Source organism: Cygnus atratus, chromosome 2 (genome assembly GCF_013377495.2).
Source record: "Cygnus atratus isolate AKBS03 ecotype Queensland, Australia chromosome 2, CAtr_DNAZoo_HiC_assembly, whole genome shotgun sequence".
Taxonomy (NCBI): Eukaryota; Metazoa; Chordata; class Aves; order Anseriformes; family Anatidae; genus Cygnus; species Cygnus atratus.
Genome location: NC_066363.1, coordinates 124,483,679 through 124,498,002, shown reverse-complemented (window position 1 = coordinate 124,498,002; position 14,324 = coordinate 124,483,679). Strand labels below are relative to the sequence as shown.

The window sequence follows — 14,324 nt, the reverse complement described above, 5'->3', positions numbered from 1 at the left end:
TTTAAGTAATAGCCAATAATCAGAGGCAAAAGGATGCAAGCATGAAAGCCTCTTGGCATAACATGGTCTTCTTTCATGATCCAGATCATCTTTTCGATAATGATCAGTCTGTTACTTACAAGGCTGGTCACGCAAGACAAATACAGCCGGGGAATACAAAGCCTAGTCCACGGCATGATGAAAGGAAGAAGGGAAGAAGGAAAGACCCAAAGCCCAGGATTCAACAGGCAACCTGTTTTTGTTTGTTTGTTTGGGGTGGGGGGAATGGGTGTTGTTTTTTGGTTGGTTGGTTTCAGTCATTTTTTTTGTAAAAAGCAGCAAACAGCATGGCAGGTCTCTGACAAACCGCTCTGTTTTGCCCAGACACGTTGACTCAATTCAATCAAGAAACTCTCATACATTGTTTATAGGATAGACCTGGTGCTGGGGATAGAGTAAAGCAATCAGATGACTAGAACAAAAAACTTTTGCTCTTCTGCTCACTCTCCTGTCACCATTTCTATTTGCTGAAATACCACAGACCGCATGCCTCCATCAGATAAGTAACCTTTCTGGAAAATCCTGCCAAACACCTGCCTCTTCAAATTAATAAAGCCCATTAAAAAAAATACCTTCAGTACAGCAAATAAAGTGTTCCTTCTTATTTAGTTTGTGTTATAAATCAAATGTGATCTGGAAAAGGTTGACTATCTGAAATGTGGAAATAAAATACTAATGCTTAAGAAGCAAAGCTGTCAGTAACTAAAAGATGTGTTTTTACTTCTTGAAGAGAGACCGATCGTAGTTCATAAAAGAAGTGGAACTCCTTGTGAAGGACAAAAAATACTGGATTACAAAATAAATTTAATATAAAAATGATGAAAGGTTATTTGCCATTAAAAAAAAACAGCAAAGAACTAACTACTAAAAAATAAATCTTAATTTTACATTCAACTAAGTTCAGGCAATTCAGGTGATGGTTAAGCAAATTCTTTTAATAAGATGCACAAACTTTGTCAATAACAAAGATAAGACTACCTTGTGTATTTTATTTTAAAATAAACCTCAAACAAAAACTGTTTCAGAGGTCTCTCCAAAGCAGCAATGAATTGTCTGGTGATATATTGGTCTCGCACGTTTCTATTAGCACCAGTGTTCTTTGGAATAACCAGGAACTTGTAAACTTCTATTCAGGTTGATATTGTCTACCCTTGGTTCAAAAAGCATTCTTTGAGAAACAAAAGTAAGCCCTCAAACTTTATCAGCTGGTCATTATTTAAATATTAGACTCTACATCCAATTGCATTAGACAGAGGCACACGGTTGTCCTATTGCATGTTAATTAACAGGTTTAACAGCAAGTGCCTTTTTCTGAAAAACATGGACATTTTGTCTACCTTTGTTAGGCACAGAATCAAGCTTCTGCAGTTTCATTCTGATATTCTGAAAAGTTGTTGGACAAGAAGACCCCACCTGAAAACCTCCTTTGCTCCATCCCATGGTATAACACTGGCAGGAATGAGCAATTTTTGCATTTTGCTCTCTCCTCTCCAAATTGTATTCAGCAGAAACAGGTAATCTTGTTCCTGCTATCTCTTTAACCACTGCTTCCATTTGCTAGTCTTTTTCAGAAATGCTATATGAATAAATACAGGCTTTTAAGAAGCACACTTGAACATACCATCTGAAACGCTGAAATAAGCCATTTACTTAGCCTGCATCTCCCAAACACTTCCAGATATTTCATTTTCCCCATACTTACTTGTTTTTTTTTCTTTATAGTTTTATTTACTTTCACTTTAGAAGGACTGAGAAGGAATGCTGAAAGGTATTTTTGTACAGAGGTAACTCTACTGCCATTTGAAATTGGAAAAGAAGCATGATTCATTCCATTTAGAAAGTGCGTTTCCAGTAGAAGAGCATTTTAGGGCTTGTTTTTTCCAGTTACTGCTCTGCAAAACTATCCAGAAAATTATTCCTGTAAACAATGACTCAAAAGATCATCTAGCCAGTCCACCAGTAATTAACGATGAAATACGATCGTAGTATTTAACACTGTTGAGTGGCAGAATTTGCCTTCTGTTTTTTTTCTCGAAGTGTTAATTGCAGAAGTGGTTATTTAGGTTATTAGGTCCCTAACAAGGGAGAGACACTGGTGTTTCCTTCACTGAAGAAACAGCGGTAAAATGATTCTGGCAAGAGGCTTAACATAAAGGAGGATAAAAAAATTAAGAAAAAAAAGACCACTCTAGCCCCAAAACTGTGAACTGAACAAACGAACACTCTCCAAGCACATATTTAAAGTTTATTTACAGGAAACTTTACTGATTTATTTCATTTGAATTTAGCTGTATAAAACACGCCTGTTTCAAGTTTGCTACTATTTCAGACCGCAATTCTTCCACTTTTGAAAGGAACCTGTTCTTGCAACGGAATAATCGAATGTGCCCAGACTGCCAAACCCTGAATGACTGGTAAGGCTTACTTCTTTGTTTGTTTTTTAAATCAGTGAGCTAGAAAAGAAAGATTAATAATTTATGTCAAAGTAACCAAACTGATCTATCAGTTAACACAGTGTAAAGAGTATTTAACAGAAACCAAGTATTATGTACTGTTTATTATAAGGTTTACCTCAAACACTCTCTTTTGTTAGATTTGGGCACAGTCCTTAAATGCTTTATTCAGATTGTGTAGTTTCTACTGAGATTAGGACCAGTTAACACCATCAGGATTCAACTCAATTACACGTCTAAAGACTTTGCCATTTAGCAAGACATACAGTAAAAATGAGGATTGTTTAAAATATATCTTAGCCATTTCTAATAGGTACTGGCATGTAACAAAAATTGAAGCTCAACCCAATTTTAGAATTCGAATTGAAAATTGACTTGCTAACTCTTACATCAAAGGACATACATGTTTATCTTGGGTTCACATTACAGGGGCTTGCTCATAAACTCTAATGTAATCTGGCAAATACTTGTATATGCCAGATATATTTATATAAATTGTGTGCTTCTTTTTCTCAATTTCACTAGTACCCTTGGCTCACCACACTATATAAAATGTTACCTAATGTATGATTTGTATTAGGTACTGATCCAGTTCTTAAATGTTTTTCTAAAAACTATGACAAAATTCCTCTTTAAAGTAAGTCCAAGAATTCTGCTTTCACCTGTGAATCTTGTCTAATTTTCATTGAGAGCAAATCATGGCTGTCAACAAGCACTACAGAAATAAAGTAAAAAGCAGAGTTAAAGATACCTTTCAGCATAAAAATATCGGGGAGGTTTTCTCTCATAAGCGCTTTCACATCTAAATCTAGGGTCAAATTCTTCACTTATGTCAGGATCATAGTCCATTCTGTAGTATCTTCGATCAAAATCACGATCCTCATCAAGTCTGTGATACCTTCTTATAGGAATTACAGATTGACTAGGAAGTCCACGATGTCTTCTACTGGGAACATCCAAATCCTCATCAAGTCTTTTATTTAATAATCGATTTCTTAATTCAACCTCATCATCTAGCCTATGGTACCTGTCTTCCTCCAGCCGTCTCTTATTTAGCAGCTCTTCATAACCTTCTGTAGAAGTAAAGGCATCTTTCTTGGGAGGTTCTGCAGCTGTATGACAGGGCTCTACTTCTGTATGCAGTTCTGGCTGGAGCCTGGTAGCAGCAATAGGTTTTTTATTCCTGTCCGTCTCACGCTGTTTAATGGAAAAATCATTAAAAGATTCGAATATAAACGAATTACATTGAAGAAATACAAAACCAAGTTTTTGCTCAAACATTCCCTAAATAGGTACTGGAGAAGAGTCAAGACACAAGCAAGAAGAATAACACTTCAAGCACTTAAAAGCTAATGATTTTTTTCCCTCCTCAAGAAAAGAAAGCGCTCTTTCCCTTATCTAGCATTTTTCAGAAGAATAGCTATGAATCCTGAATGGGCCTTTTACAAACTCCAAAAGGTAACAGATTTGACCTTGAGATTTAAGGGCACAAAGAACCAAAAACCATTTTTAACTTCGTACTTGATCAAAAGACTATATATCCTTATTCCAGACTGAGACAAGTTTATGATACCTCTTAGCTATGAGCACAACGTTTTAACCTGACCATTTCCTAACCTATTTTTTTTTTCTCCTCATGAGTTTCCCCGTGAAGAAGTCATGCAGAATTTATGTACGCTAATATTTCATCTCTGGCATAAAGATGGCAAAAGGGAACAGATACAGGAACCCCTACTTCAGAGACTCAGTTATACAAACACAAGCTGCATTTCTGCCACCTATTTCCTCAGGCTCAAAGTTACAAAGCACTCCAACCCTTGAATAAGCCAGTAGGAATTAGATACTGAATTCCAGCATCTCAAGGATGCCCAAATACTGTCTTGTAGCTGTCTTTACAGATTAAAATAGTTTTCAACTATGTGATGCTCCAATGCACTTGGAAGGCAAGATCATTCTCATAAGCAAATAATCTTTCTGGAGACAGATAACAAACATTATTCTAGGTAGAACTTATAAATTCACGGGCATTTGCACTTGCTAACTGCTGTGAGAAAGGCAATGAACTTTGAGCTGCTGTGAGCACAAATGCAAGTTCCATTATAGAACCACTTAGCTCGCACAGTACTGTATGCGTAAGAATCCCCATATTAAAAAGAAATGCAATTCTTAGAGTAAACCTGCATTAGATGAATTTGAATATTATCACAGCCAATCACTAAAGCAAGGCAACAGTATATTTAAAAAAATATATATTCTACACAAGATTTTAAAATTAACAAGCTGTATGGAGGCTTTCTCAGGTCAATATATTGCTTCCAGATTACCACTGTTGTGAGAACCTTTGTTTTAGTAGACTTAAAAAATCCTCTGTTGACTACAATTAGTGCTCTTTATATTGGTAGTTTCCTGTAGAATGGAGGATGCATTTGTGTTCATTTACAAACAATAACTAGAAATAGAGTGAGAGCAGAACAACATTCAAAGTCAAAAAGATCAGGCAACCTGCACCCTACTGAAAGATGCATTTCCAGAAAGCAAGGAAGAGAAATGTAACGAACAAAATAGCATTGAAAGCCAGGCTCTGAGATTCTCAACTCCACGGCACAACTTGACTTGCACCAGAAGGTAAGAAGTAATATATATTTGAACTTCCTGCCTCTTGTGCAGATGTATGTCTCTCTTGAAATAATTGGTTTTAAATTTGCAACAAGTGTGCTGAAATGTTTTATTAACTAAACCTACACTTTGTTTCCTTTAGTCTACGAAGTCTTAGTTGATTCAGCCATTCTAGATCCATGCGTGATGACTAAAGAAGCTTTCAGCAACCTGCCACTTCTTTCCTGCTAGAAAATACCATTCCCTGAAATCCATGGGCCAAGATATTTTTGCAGGTCAAACTCATCCATTTCAGTCAGGATAATTCAGCTTAGTAGGTGTCTGCTATTTGAATTTTTTAAACTCAGTTTGAGGTGACATCTCAACAAGCAGGTGTAAACCTCTAAGATGCTACCAAGCACCTGATGCAGGTACTAGTCTCTTCTACCAGAACAACTCTTTGCAGAGAACGCACCTATTTACAGCTTAACAGTAGCAATAACACCAAATGGGCTGTGGGTAAGAACAGCTACACCTTTACATGTCCTCCACCTGAGATTTTGAGTTATTAGGGGGGAAACAAGGGAGACAAAGTTTAGTCTGAACTTCCCTTTCATGTCGGACAAAGCACACAGAAAAGCTTATAGATAAGGATGAGGCAATGGTGGCAAATTCATGGGTGCCTATAACCTACGAATCTCTGGAAGAGAAATCTGTCACTGGCACTGTAACACATCAACATACAAATGAACAGCCTCAGCTCAGAATCTGAGTTCAATTATGCGTGTGCTTAGTCTATATTCAGGAGTAAAGACATTTTTGTTGATTCACAATTGCACAGCACCACATACTGGACAGCTAGCATCTGTCTTGCTTTCTCATGGACTGGACACGGACTGAGGAAAAGGCAGCTACAAAAGAAGCTGAGGAGCACTGTGCAGGACTCGGTATTTTGTCCTAAGAGACAGCTTCCTTGGCCATCACTTTTACCACCAAGAACAATCTGGGGAATTCCTTCAGAGATGCGGAGAATGAAAGCACTCTTCTACCAGACAGACATGACTAAAGGAATCGAGAACTCTACTGCATGGCTGTTGTGGTTTAGCCCGGCTGGCAGCCAAACACCACACAGCCATTCGCTCACCCTCCCCCCTCCCTCTCCGGGATGGGGGAGAGAAACGGGAAAGTGAAGCCTGTGAGTTGAGATAAAGACAGTTTATTAAGACAGGAAAAATAATAACAATAATAATAATAATAATAATAATAATAATAGTATTAATAGTAATAATGTGTACGAAATAAGTGATGCACAATGCAATTGCTCACCACCCGCTGACCGATGCCCAGCCTATCCCCGAGCAGCCGGCCCCCCCACCCCGGCTAGCCACCCCTATATATATTGTTCAGCATGACGTCAGATGGTATGGAATACCCCTTTGGCCAGTTTGGGTCAGCTGTCCTGGGTCTGTCCCCTCCCAGCTCCTGCTGCATCCCTAGCCTGCTCGCTAGCAGGACAGAGCGAGAAGCTGAAAAGTCCTTGGCTTGGTGTAAGCACTGCTCTACAACAATTAAAACATCAGCATGTTATCAGCGCTCTTCTCCTCCTAATCCAAAACATAGCACCCTGCCAGCTACTGGGAGGAAAATTAACTCTGTCCTAACTGAAACCAGGACAATGGCTCATAACCAGGACTTGTTAGATACATCCATAAAGCTGTGGCATAATTAAACAATGTTCTTTGCTCCTTTTATCTTACTTTGTATGCTATAGTCAATGATAAAACAACCAACAAGATCATTTATGCTGTTTTGTATCAATATAGGTAGAATTGTATTACCTCTGTGTTTTTCTTCCCTAATTTCCTTATCTTTTCATTCCATTCTTCTTTATCCCTGAGATATTGATTGTACTCCTTGTTTCTTTCAATCCGTAGTTTCTCCTAAGACAGGCATCGAGAAGTAAATCATAATTTTGCACTTTGAGAAGTAGCTTTTAACTTCACAGTACTGTATTAAATGAATACAAGCAAGCTGTAAACCTCCTCCCCCCTTCTTTGCGATGTACAAATAGGACTTGAATTGCTTTGGGGGGTGGGGTGTTCATTATCAGAACACAGTACTTGCTCTTAATTTGAGATCTCCAGAGCAGAAGGAAGCTTAGTGGACATGAAGTCTAGTCCCCAGTAACACCGTGTATCAAGTTGCATCTTAAAACCAGGTAGGTTACCTCCTGCTACATCTATTCCAAAATTGTTTTGGAGCCTTAGTTCTTTGGAAATTAGAAGTTAATTCCTAACTGTGAATATGAATGTATTTACAGATGATTTTAAAACCTACTATTTTTTATGTTCAGATTAGTTGTCACTTGCCCCACTCAATTAAAACAAGACAACAAATACATGTACAGACAAGATGTGTCAATTAGAGCTTAGGATATAATTTGAACTGTCAAATTTAAATGAGCAGTTAAGCTGACTGCAAGAAGTGTCAAAAATGCAAAAAAAATAAAGAAAAAAATCACTCTCTTCACCTTGCGCAAGAATTATTAGCTGTTTTTGCAAGGTGACATTATAAACAGCTTGCTTAGGTCTAAAAATATGCAGGAATTGTACATTAATAACTTAATATAATATGAAATATACAAGTCTTCAGGTAGAACAAACTTTTATTTGGATTATTTGCTCATATCAGTACTTCAGAGCAAGGGGTATCTCTTATACTACCTAATTCCAACCTGTATAACCATCATGTGAATGAGGAAAAGGAGAATTATATTACAATATTATGAACCACCCTCTACTCCGCTGCAGAATTTTCCAATAAAATGCAAAAGCTATTTAAAAATTTCAACATTATATATAAATTTACTTTCCCATGAACAGATTTCAAATAAAAAGAATTTATAGCTTCATCAGCATAGAAATACCAGCTTAGTAATAGTTTTACAAATAAGACCAACGCTCCCCAAAACTGGTTCATTTCAATCTTTGTGTCTAACGGGTTTCTGACACTGACAATGTAAAATCTGAGGACAGTTATGAAAGCTGCCCGAGGGATATTCTCCACAGCTGAGAAACTAGCATTGTCTTCAAAAGGTTAAAAGCTGACAAAAACAGTCAGCAGAAAATTCAGTACACTGTGTGACCGCACATTTTAGCAAGTACAGAAAACAAAGATGCAAGTGTTAGCCTCTAATCATTATCTGTGCAGACACTAACTGTTTAGCAGGGCACAGTGTGACATCTTCTGGCAACTTTTAGTTTCTACAACAGCAATGAATAAACGGATAAAGAGGATAAAACGTGCTTGTAGAGAAAATCTCAACTCAAGGTCAAACAGCTATGATATAAAACCAAAGATCAGACATGTTCAAAGTCCAGATGTGTCTTTAATTTCCACAAAATTAATCAAAGATACTTTATTGTTCTCTGTTTTGGCGCACATGCCAACAAGGGTTAACACAAAGTTCAGAAGAACTTAAAGCCAAGTTAAACTCAGCATAAGCTTGGCACAAAAATGCATGCTTCCCTTTTCCAGGACATTTCATTCTTGCTGCCTCCCTTGTTTAAACCCTAATACATTTTGGGATTTGGGGTTTTTTCATAACAGTAGTTTTCATTAGTTTGAGCTGTCACGTGGCTCCTGATATGGCCAAACATTATTGCCAGCACAAGAGAGGCAGAAAGAACAAATAAGCACTGCAAGGGCAGGACCAACACATTCCCTAACAAGTCATGTGCCGTATTACAGTGACTGCATAACCCCAAACACAGAGTAAGAATGCAATTCCAAAGCAGCGAAGGTTTAAAAATAGAGTACAACAGTCCAGTCCTCGTCCAGAAACAGTTTCTCTTTTTCTTGCATCTCAACTGGAGTTTGACTGATCATTACAAACTGAGTCAGCAAAAAATATTTAATAAATTATGATGTTTCTGCTGATTCAACTTCCTGGATCAATTTCCAAGAAAGCACAAGAACAGAACAGGGAATATAAAGCAAACTGTGTGAGGGCAGAAAGAGCAGAGTGACTCCTGTAAGACTGATTTAGGCTTTCACAGAATCATACCATGCATTAGAAGAATGGATCAGAGGTTAATAAATTCCACACATGCACGTTGCGTCTTCGTACCTAACCTCCACCAACAGAGACTGTTCTCACTGATATCCTTCCCCAACATAGGAAAACAAGACTATAAACTGATAAGAAATCTCAGGGAGATCAAAAGGGGCTAAATGCAGAGAGGGAGCGTGCTTTTCTCAAAATACACCAGTACATGTACTCTTAAAGAAAAACAGAAAGTGAGAAGAGACCTATATTAACAGAAGGCAATATGTGAAATAAAAAATCAGCTTTTATTTAGATTCTTGGATTTATTTGTACATGAAGAAAAATGACAAGATTAAGCAGGTACTGTGCAGAGAGATGTGTGCAGAGGAAGAAATCAAAACAGGGTGTATATAGCAGAAAGAATACTTCTTTTTGTTCTGATAGGAAGTGACAGTAATATCACTGTAGAAAATTGATCTTATCCCCAGGCTGCAGTACAAAGAGTAACAAATTAGAAAACTGTACATAATCATAAGAGCAATGTCTTTTATTTGATCAATATGGACCGCTGGATAAAGAACAAGAGCTTTTCAACACAGCAAGTGCTCTGTAAGTATGAATTAGAAGCAGCAAACCTCCAGCTGATATCGGTATAGAATTACACATCTAATTATCTACAAATTAAAGTAGAAGTATCCTAGGATTAAAAAAGCCTGATAGGTATTTAAAAAAAGTCAAAATTTAAAGACTATATTTCTGAAAAGTATTCTAATGATGACCTCCAAAAATGTTCACTTGTAAAAACAGAGTAAAACCAAAAAATCTTATATGAAAATAATTGTTGTGTAACAGTTAAAACATCTGGGTTCATTTTCAGGTTATACACAGCTTAATTTCCTCCAAGCACTCACCTTAGCAGACCTTCGTTCATCAATAGGAAGAGATAATCCCTGAGTATAAGGATCTACTTCGCCAGTAGTCAGGTAATTTTTCTACGTTAAAAAAATAATAATCATCATTCAATATATTTTAAAATACCAAATTTTATTGCTAAATAGTTGCTAGGAATTGTATTTTCTGAAATATATCTGATCAATTTAATGAAGATAAGACTGATGACCTTCACATTCTGAAAATGCGGGATGCTCTCAGAACAGACAAATGAAGTGAAGGAATATGGAAAGCGAAGGGCTTTGTTAATACACTATTACAAGGATTACATAGTCTGTGTATGAGATATTCAAAAAATTACTGATTTTTGGGGTAAAATTACAAGCATTAGAGGAATTTTCCAAGACATTACCATACTTAAGATGAAAAACTGACTTCTCTAACTTGAGAAAATGTACACCTACCTCTTATTTTAACAAATGGAATCCATGCTAATATTAGCACAGTCACCACTTGATACATAGATGTCAATACTATCTGTTTTCTACAACAGTAGTCGCCAAACTTTTCATAATAATGATCCATCACCAAACCTTGCCATTCCTTGTGGACCATCAGACACTTTCAGAACAGACCTTCCAGCTGAACACACTGTTGTGGATCAGCATAGCTCCCCAGGCCACAGCTTGGAATCAGGGCTTGTACAGCTAGTCAAAATACCAGCCTTTCAAACCAAACACCTATCGATACTGGAACACATCCTTAGTTTCAAGGTCTAGTGATTCCTTCGTACACCACTCACTTACTAAAAGCATCCTCAGGCCATTCTCAGTCAATCAAATAGTGTTTTATAAAATCTGATTACATTTAATAAAAAGATCGTCTACTTCTGTGGCATGGCCCGATGATGGGAATGTGTTAGTTAAGGCATTTCATTAGAATGGAAGTCTCCTTCCATTATCTATGCTGGAACTTAGCCTGGAAGCTTACAGGCATGTAAACAGGTAAGAGCTCTACCTGTCCCAGTACAAAGCCTTGTCACTATAAATTATATTCCACAACTGCACATTAGAAGATTTAAGGGATTTAATAACCATGCAAATATTCAAACACAGAGAAAACTAAATTAATATGGAGAACTAAGTTATTTTTAGTAGAAAAAAATAAATGAACGGTAATCCTCTCTACCCCATAACTCTTTTCATACTTCAAACATCTGTAGAGATTACCTCAGATGTTAAAAAGGTATTTGCCAAAACACAGAAACCGATATGGAAATTGCATTTTCTACATAAGCACAACTAAACGAGTTACTAACCAAAATATTATCACAGTGAGAGCTGCTAAGAGTTGCACTCACTCTCTATGCAATAAAAAAAAACAGATTATCTCATAGCTTACAAAAAAAAATAATAAGCTTATATACCTAAATTTGTAAAATTGAGGTTTAGTTGAGAATAAAATACTAAAACTCAACATAAAAATGATACTATTTGGATACTTTGGTGGGAATTATAAAACAGTTTAGGTTTCCACACGATATTCTAATTTAGAAAATGACCTGAAGTTTCAGATTAAACAAGAAGCAACAATTATATAAGCATCATTTTGATTAAAGGTTAAGAAGCCAGTTAATTTTGCTATTGCTGTTGTTAGTCAGGAATTCCAGTGCGTGCTAATATAGTTAATTTCTATCATAGGCATGTTATTCATAGCTCAAAAAAAAAAAAAAAAAAGAACAGAAGGTTGTTTTTCCACCACAGCACCACAGTAGCTCCTGGTCCTTTACTGAAGTTGCTTAATCTGAACAACCTGGACACACAACATTAAAAATCTGGAAGTTAATAACTTATATATATGACTGTGTAATGATATACAACAGAATTACTGTAACTGAAAGAAGCTCACAAAGATGTGCCTCTGGTATTTCGTTCTTGCATTCTGAACCACTAGATGATGAATAACTGGCTCCACTGCTTTCCTGTGCACCATTGACAAGATTTCATAGTGAAGGAAAGAGCCCTAACTCTCATTCCAATGGCATTATAATATTTGAGAGCTTATTATTTTATTCCAGCTTGAAGTATGTGTATCTGAACTTCTATCTAATATACGATGGGATAGGCCGTGCAGCAAAAGTGCACTAAAATAAACAAACTTTTGTATAGTCAGCATTAGATAGCAACAATAGCAATTGCAAAGGAAAAGAGAAATCAGTAAGTGTTTTTAAATCATATTAATGGAAAATAATAAATAAGCAATCATTCTGCACAATGCAAACAATGCTGTTAATCACAACTAATCACTACAGAGCACACAAATACACAAAGCACAAAAAAGTAATGATTTTTTTTTTAATTCAAAGAGCATGAAGCTATCAAACAAAGCAAAAAGCCACTAATTTGAAGGAAAAAAAAGAAAAAAAAAAAATAAGATATTGCAGGCACCCTACCTTTCTTTTTGCCTGTGAAATACCCTAAAAGTCAGGGAAAAGATACTATTCAACAAGTGTCTTTTATTCAAGAATATTTGAATTTGCAATAAATAATTCTTTTCTTAAACCAGATCCATTCTTTCATTTTAAGAACTAAAGGCACTGATAATAAGCATTTTCAAACAACAAAAATTACTTGCTTCCTGATTTGTTTTTTCTGTTTGACTAAGATCTGGTACATTAAGAAGCGATACGGAATATTCCCAAGATTATGACATTTCATACATACCATTTCAGTTTTAAATTACTATTGTTGCATATAATAAGTTCTGCTAAGCAGAGCATCAAAGTTCTTTATTTCTAAAACTGAAATGAAGCCAGGAAATGGAGTCACACTGATTAGAGCAATATTCTTAGCTGAACTACAGACCATAGAATACATAAGTACTTGAGGAAGTAGCAAATGATATTTTAAATTCTAAAGAAACCACAGAAGAAGTAGAGACAAATAAACGAATTCAGAATAAAATGCACTATGTAATATGTAATCTCATGGCAATGAGACCTGTAGAAGACTAAAATACGTAACTGTTCCCAGTGCTGACATTTTGAAATTACTTGTATTCAAAAAGTCTTCAAAAGCAGCCATCATTCATAACAAATGACTTCTTATAAAGATTCTCCACAATTTTGTTCTGTTTTATTCAATTAATATGAGAGAGTCATTGTAAAAGACTCATTAAACTCAGGCAATCAGACAAGAACCTTTACCTGAGAAAGATATCGCCTATAATCTTGCCGAAGTTCCTCTTTTAGTTTATGTTTTTTTCGCTCATATTCTTCTCCAAGAGGTAAACTCAAGCCATAGTCACCTGAAAGTTTAACTCTTAAATATTATTATAATACTATTTGGTATCAATACAAAGCACATAACGCAAAAGATACATCTGGATTTTTGTTAGACATGAGCAATAAAAAATACACAACCAGAAATTATAAAACAACTGAAATAAAAAACATCTTCTCTGTATGACTACTTAGGTGGAAAGCATTCTAGAAGAACTGGTTTTTTGGATGCTAGTTCTCTCTCTAATCCTTGCACTTTTTTATCCACACTAAAAAACAAACAACATAATTTGAATAAGGTATCTATACAAATAACGTAACTATCTACAATATTTGGGCTATTTTACATTGTTTCTTTTATTGATGTATATTTCAAAGGAATCTCTTTTGATATGTTACTTTTCAAATTACTCTGATATTTTAAGCACTGCTTATCACACAAGATAAAACATACTCAACAACCAAAAAGCAACAAGCTGCTCCTTCAGCACAAAACACACGGAATCTGTGTGGCTTCCTCATTCACACCTTCCCACTTCAGTGTTTTTTATTGTAAAAGGCCCAAAATGGATATTTAGTACTTTTCCAAGGTTACTGTCTGGACTTGTAATAGCTGTCCTCTTAAAATATAGTGCCGTGGAAGTTGTTTGTTGTTCCCAAAATACATTTTGGACTACTTAATAAGAAATACCCTCTGCTCGAGAAGGCCACTTCTGCTGAAAGTTTCACCACTCCCCACAGACACCTAGTGAATTCCAGAAAACCACACAAGAAACAGATTGCAACTGTTTTTTTAATCGCCTGTTGTTTCCCTGAAAACATTTCTACTTCTTGTGGTCTTTGTAAAACAAATAGCTGGGAGCGAGAGGGAAAAGAGGAATTTTCAAGGTTCACCAGTCCCAATTTACGTCATGGAAATTTGTTTGATTCCAGTATTTTAAATGTTTATGGCATTAAACAGTGTCTGTGCAATAAAAAAGACATCTAAATGCTAAATATTGCAAGCTTGGGAATCCCT

At 36.0% G+C, this 14,324-nt stretch overlaps 1 protein-coding gene across 21 annotated transcripts in view; it reads right to left on the bottom strand.

The window, feature by feature from the left end:
• The window catches only part of CSPP1 (centrosome and spindle pole associated protein 1), a 61,322-nt gene that overhangs the window by 38,287 nt on the left and 8,711 nt on the right, over window positions 1-14,324 (bottom strand). For 4 of the 21 annotated variants that reach the window (XM_035563034.2, XM_035563043.2, XM_035563035.2 and 1 more), the window contains exons 4-8: window positions 13,232-13,332; window positions 12,479-12,502; window positions 10,047-10,127; window positions 6,926-7,027; window positions 3,244-3,689 (exon numbers count right to left, since the gene is read on the bottom strand). In XM_035563034.2, coding sequence (XP_035418927.1) covers window positions 3,244-3,689; window positions 6,926-7,027; window positions 10,047-10,127; window positions 12,479-12,502; window positions 13,232-13,332 — 754 coding nt within the window. Of the gene's footprint in view, window positions 1-3,243; window positions 3,690-6,413; window positions 6,454-6,925; window positions 7,028-10,046; window positions 10,128-12,478; window positions 12,503-13,231; window positions 13,333-14,324 lie in introns of those variants that run through there. The other 17 variants (XM_035563048.2, XM_035563052.2, XM_035563049.2 and 14 more) reach the window with 7 other exon arrangements.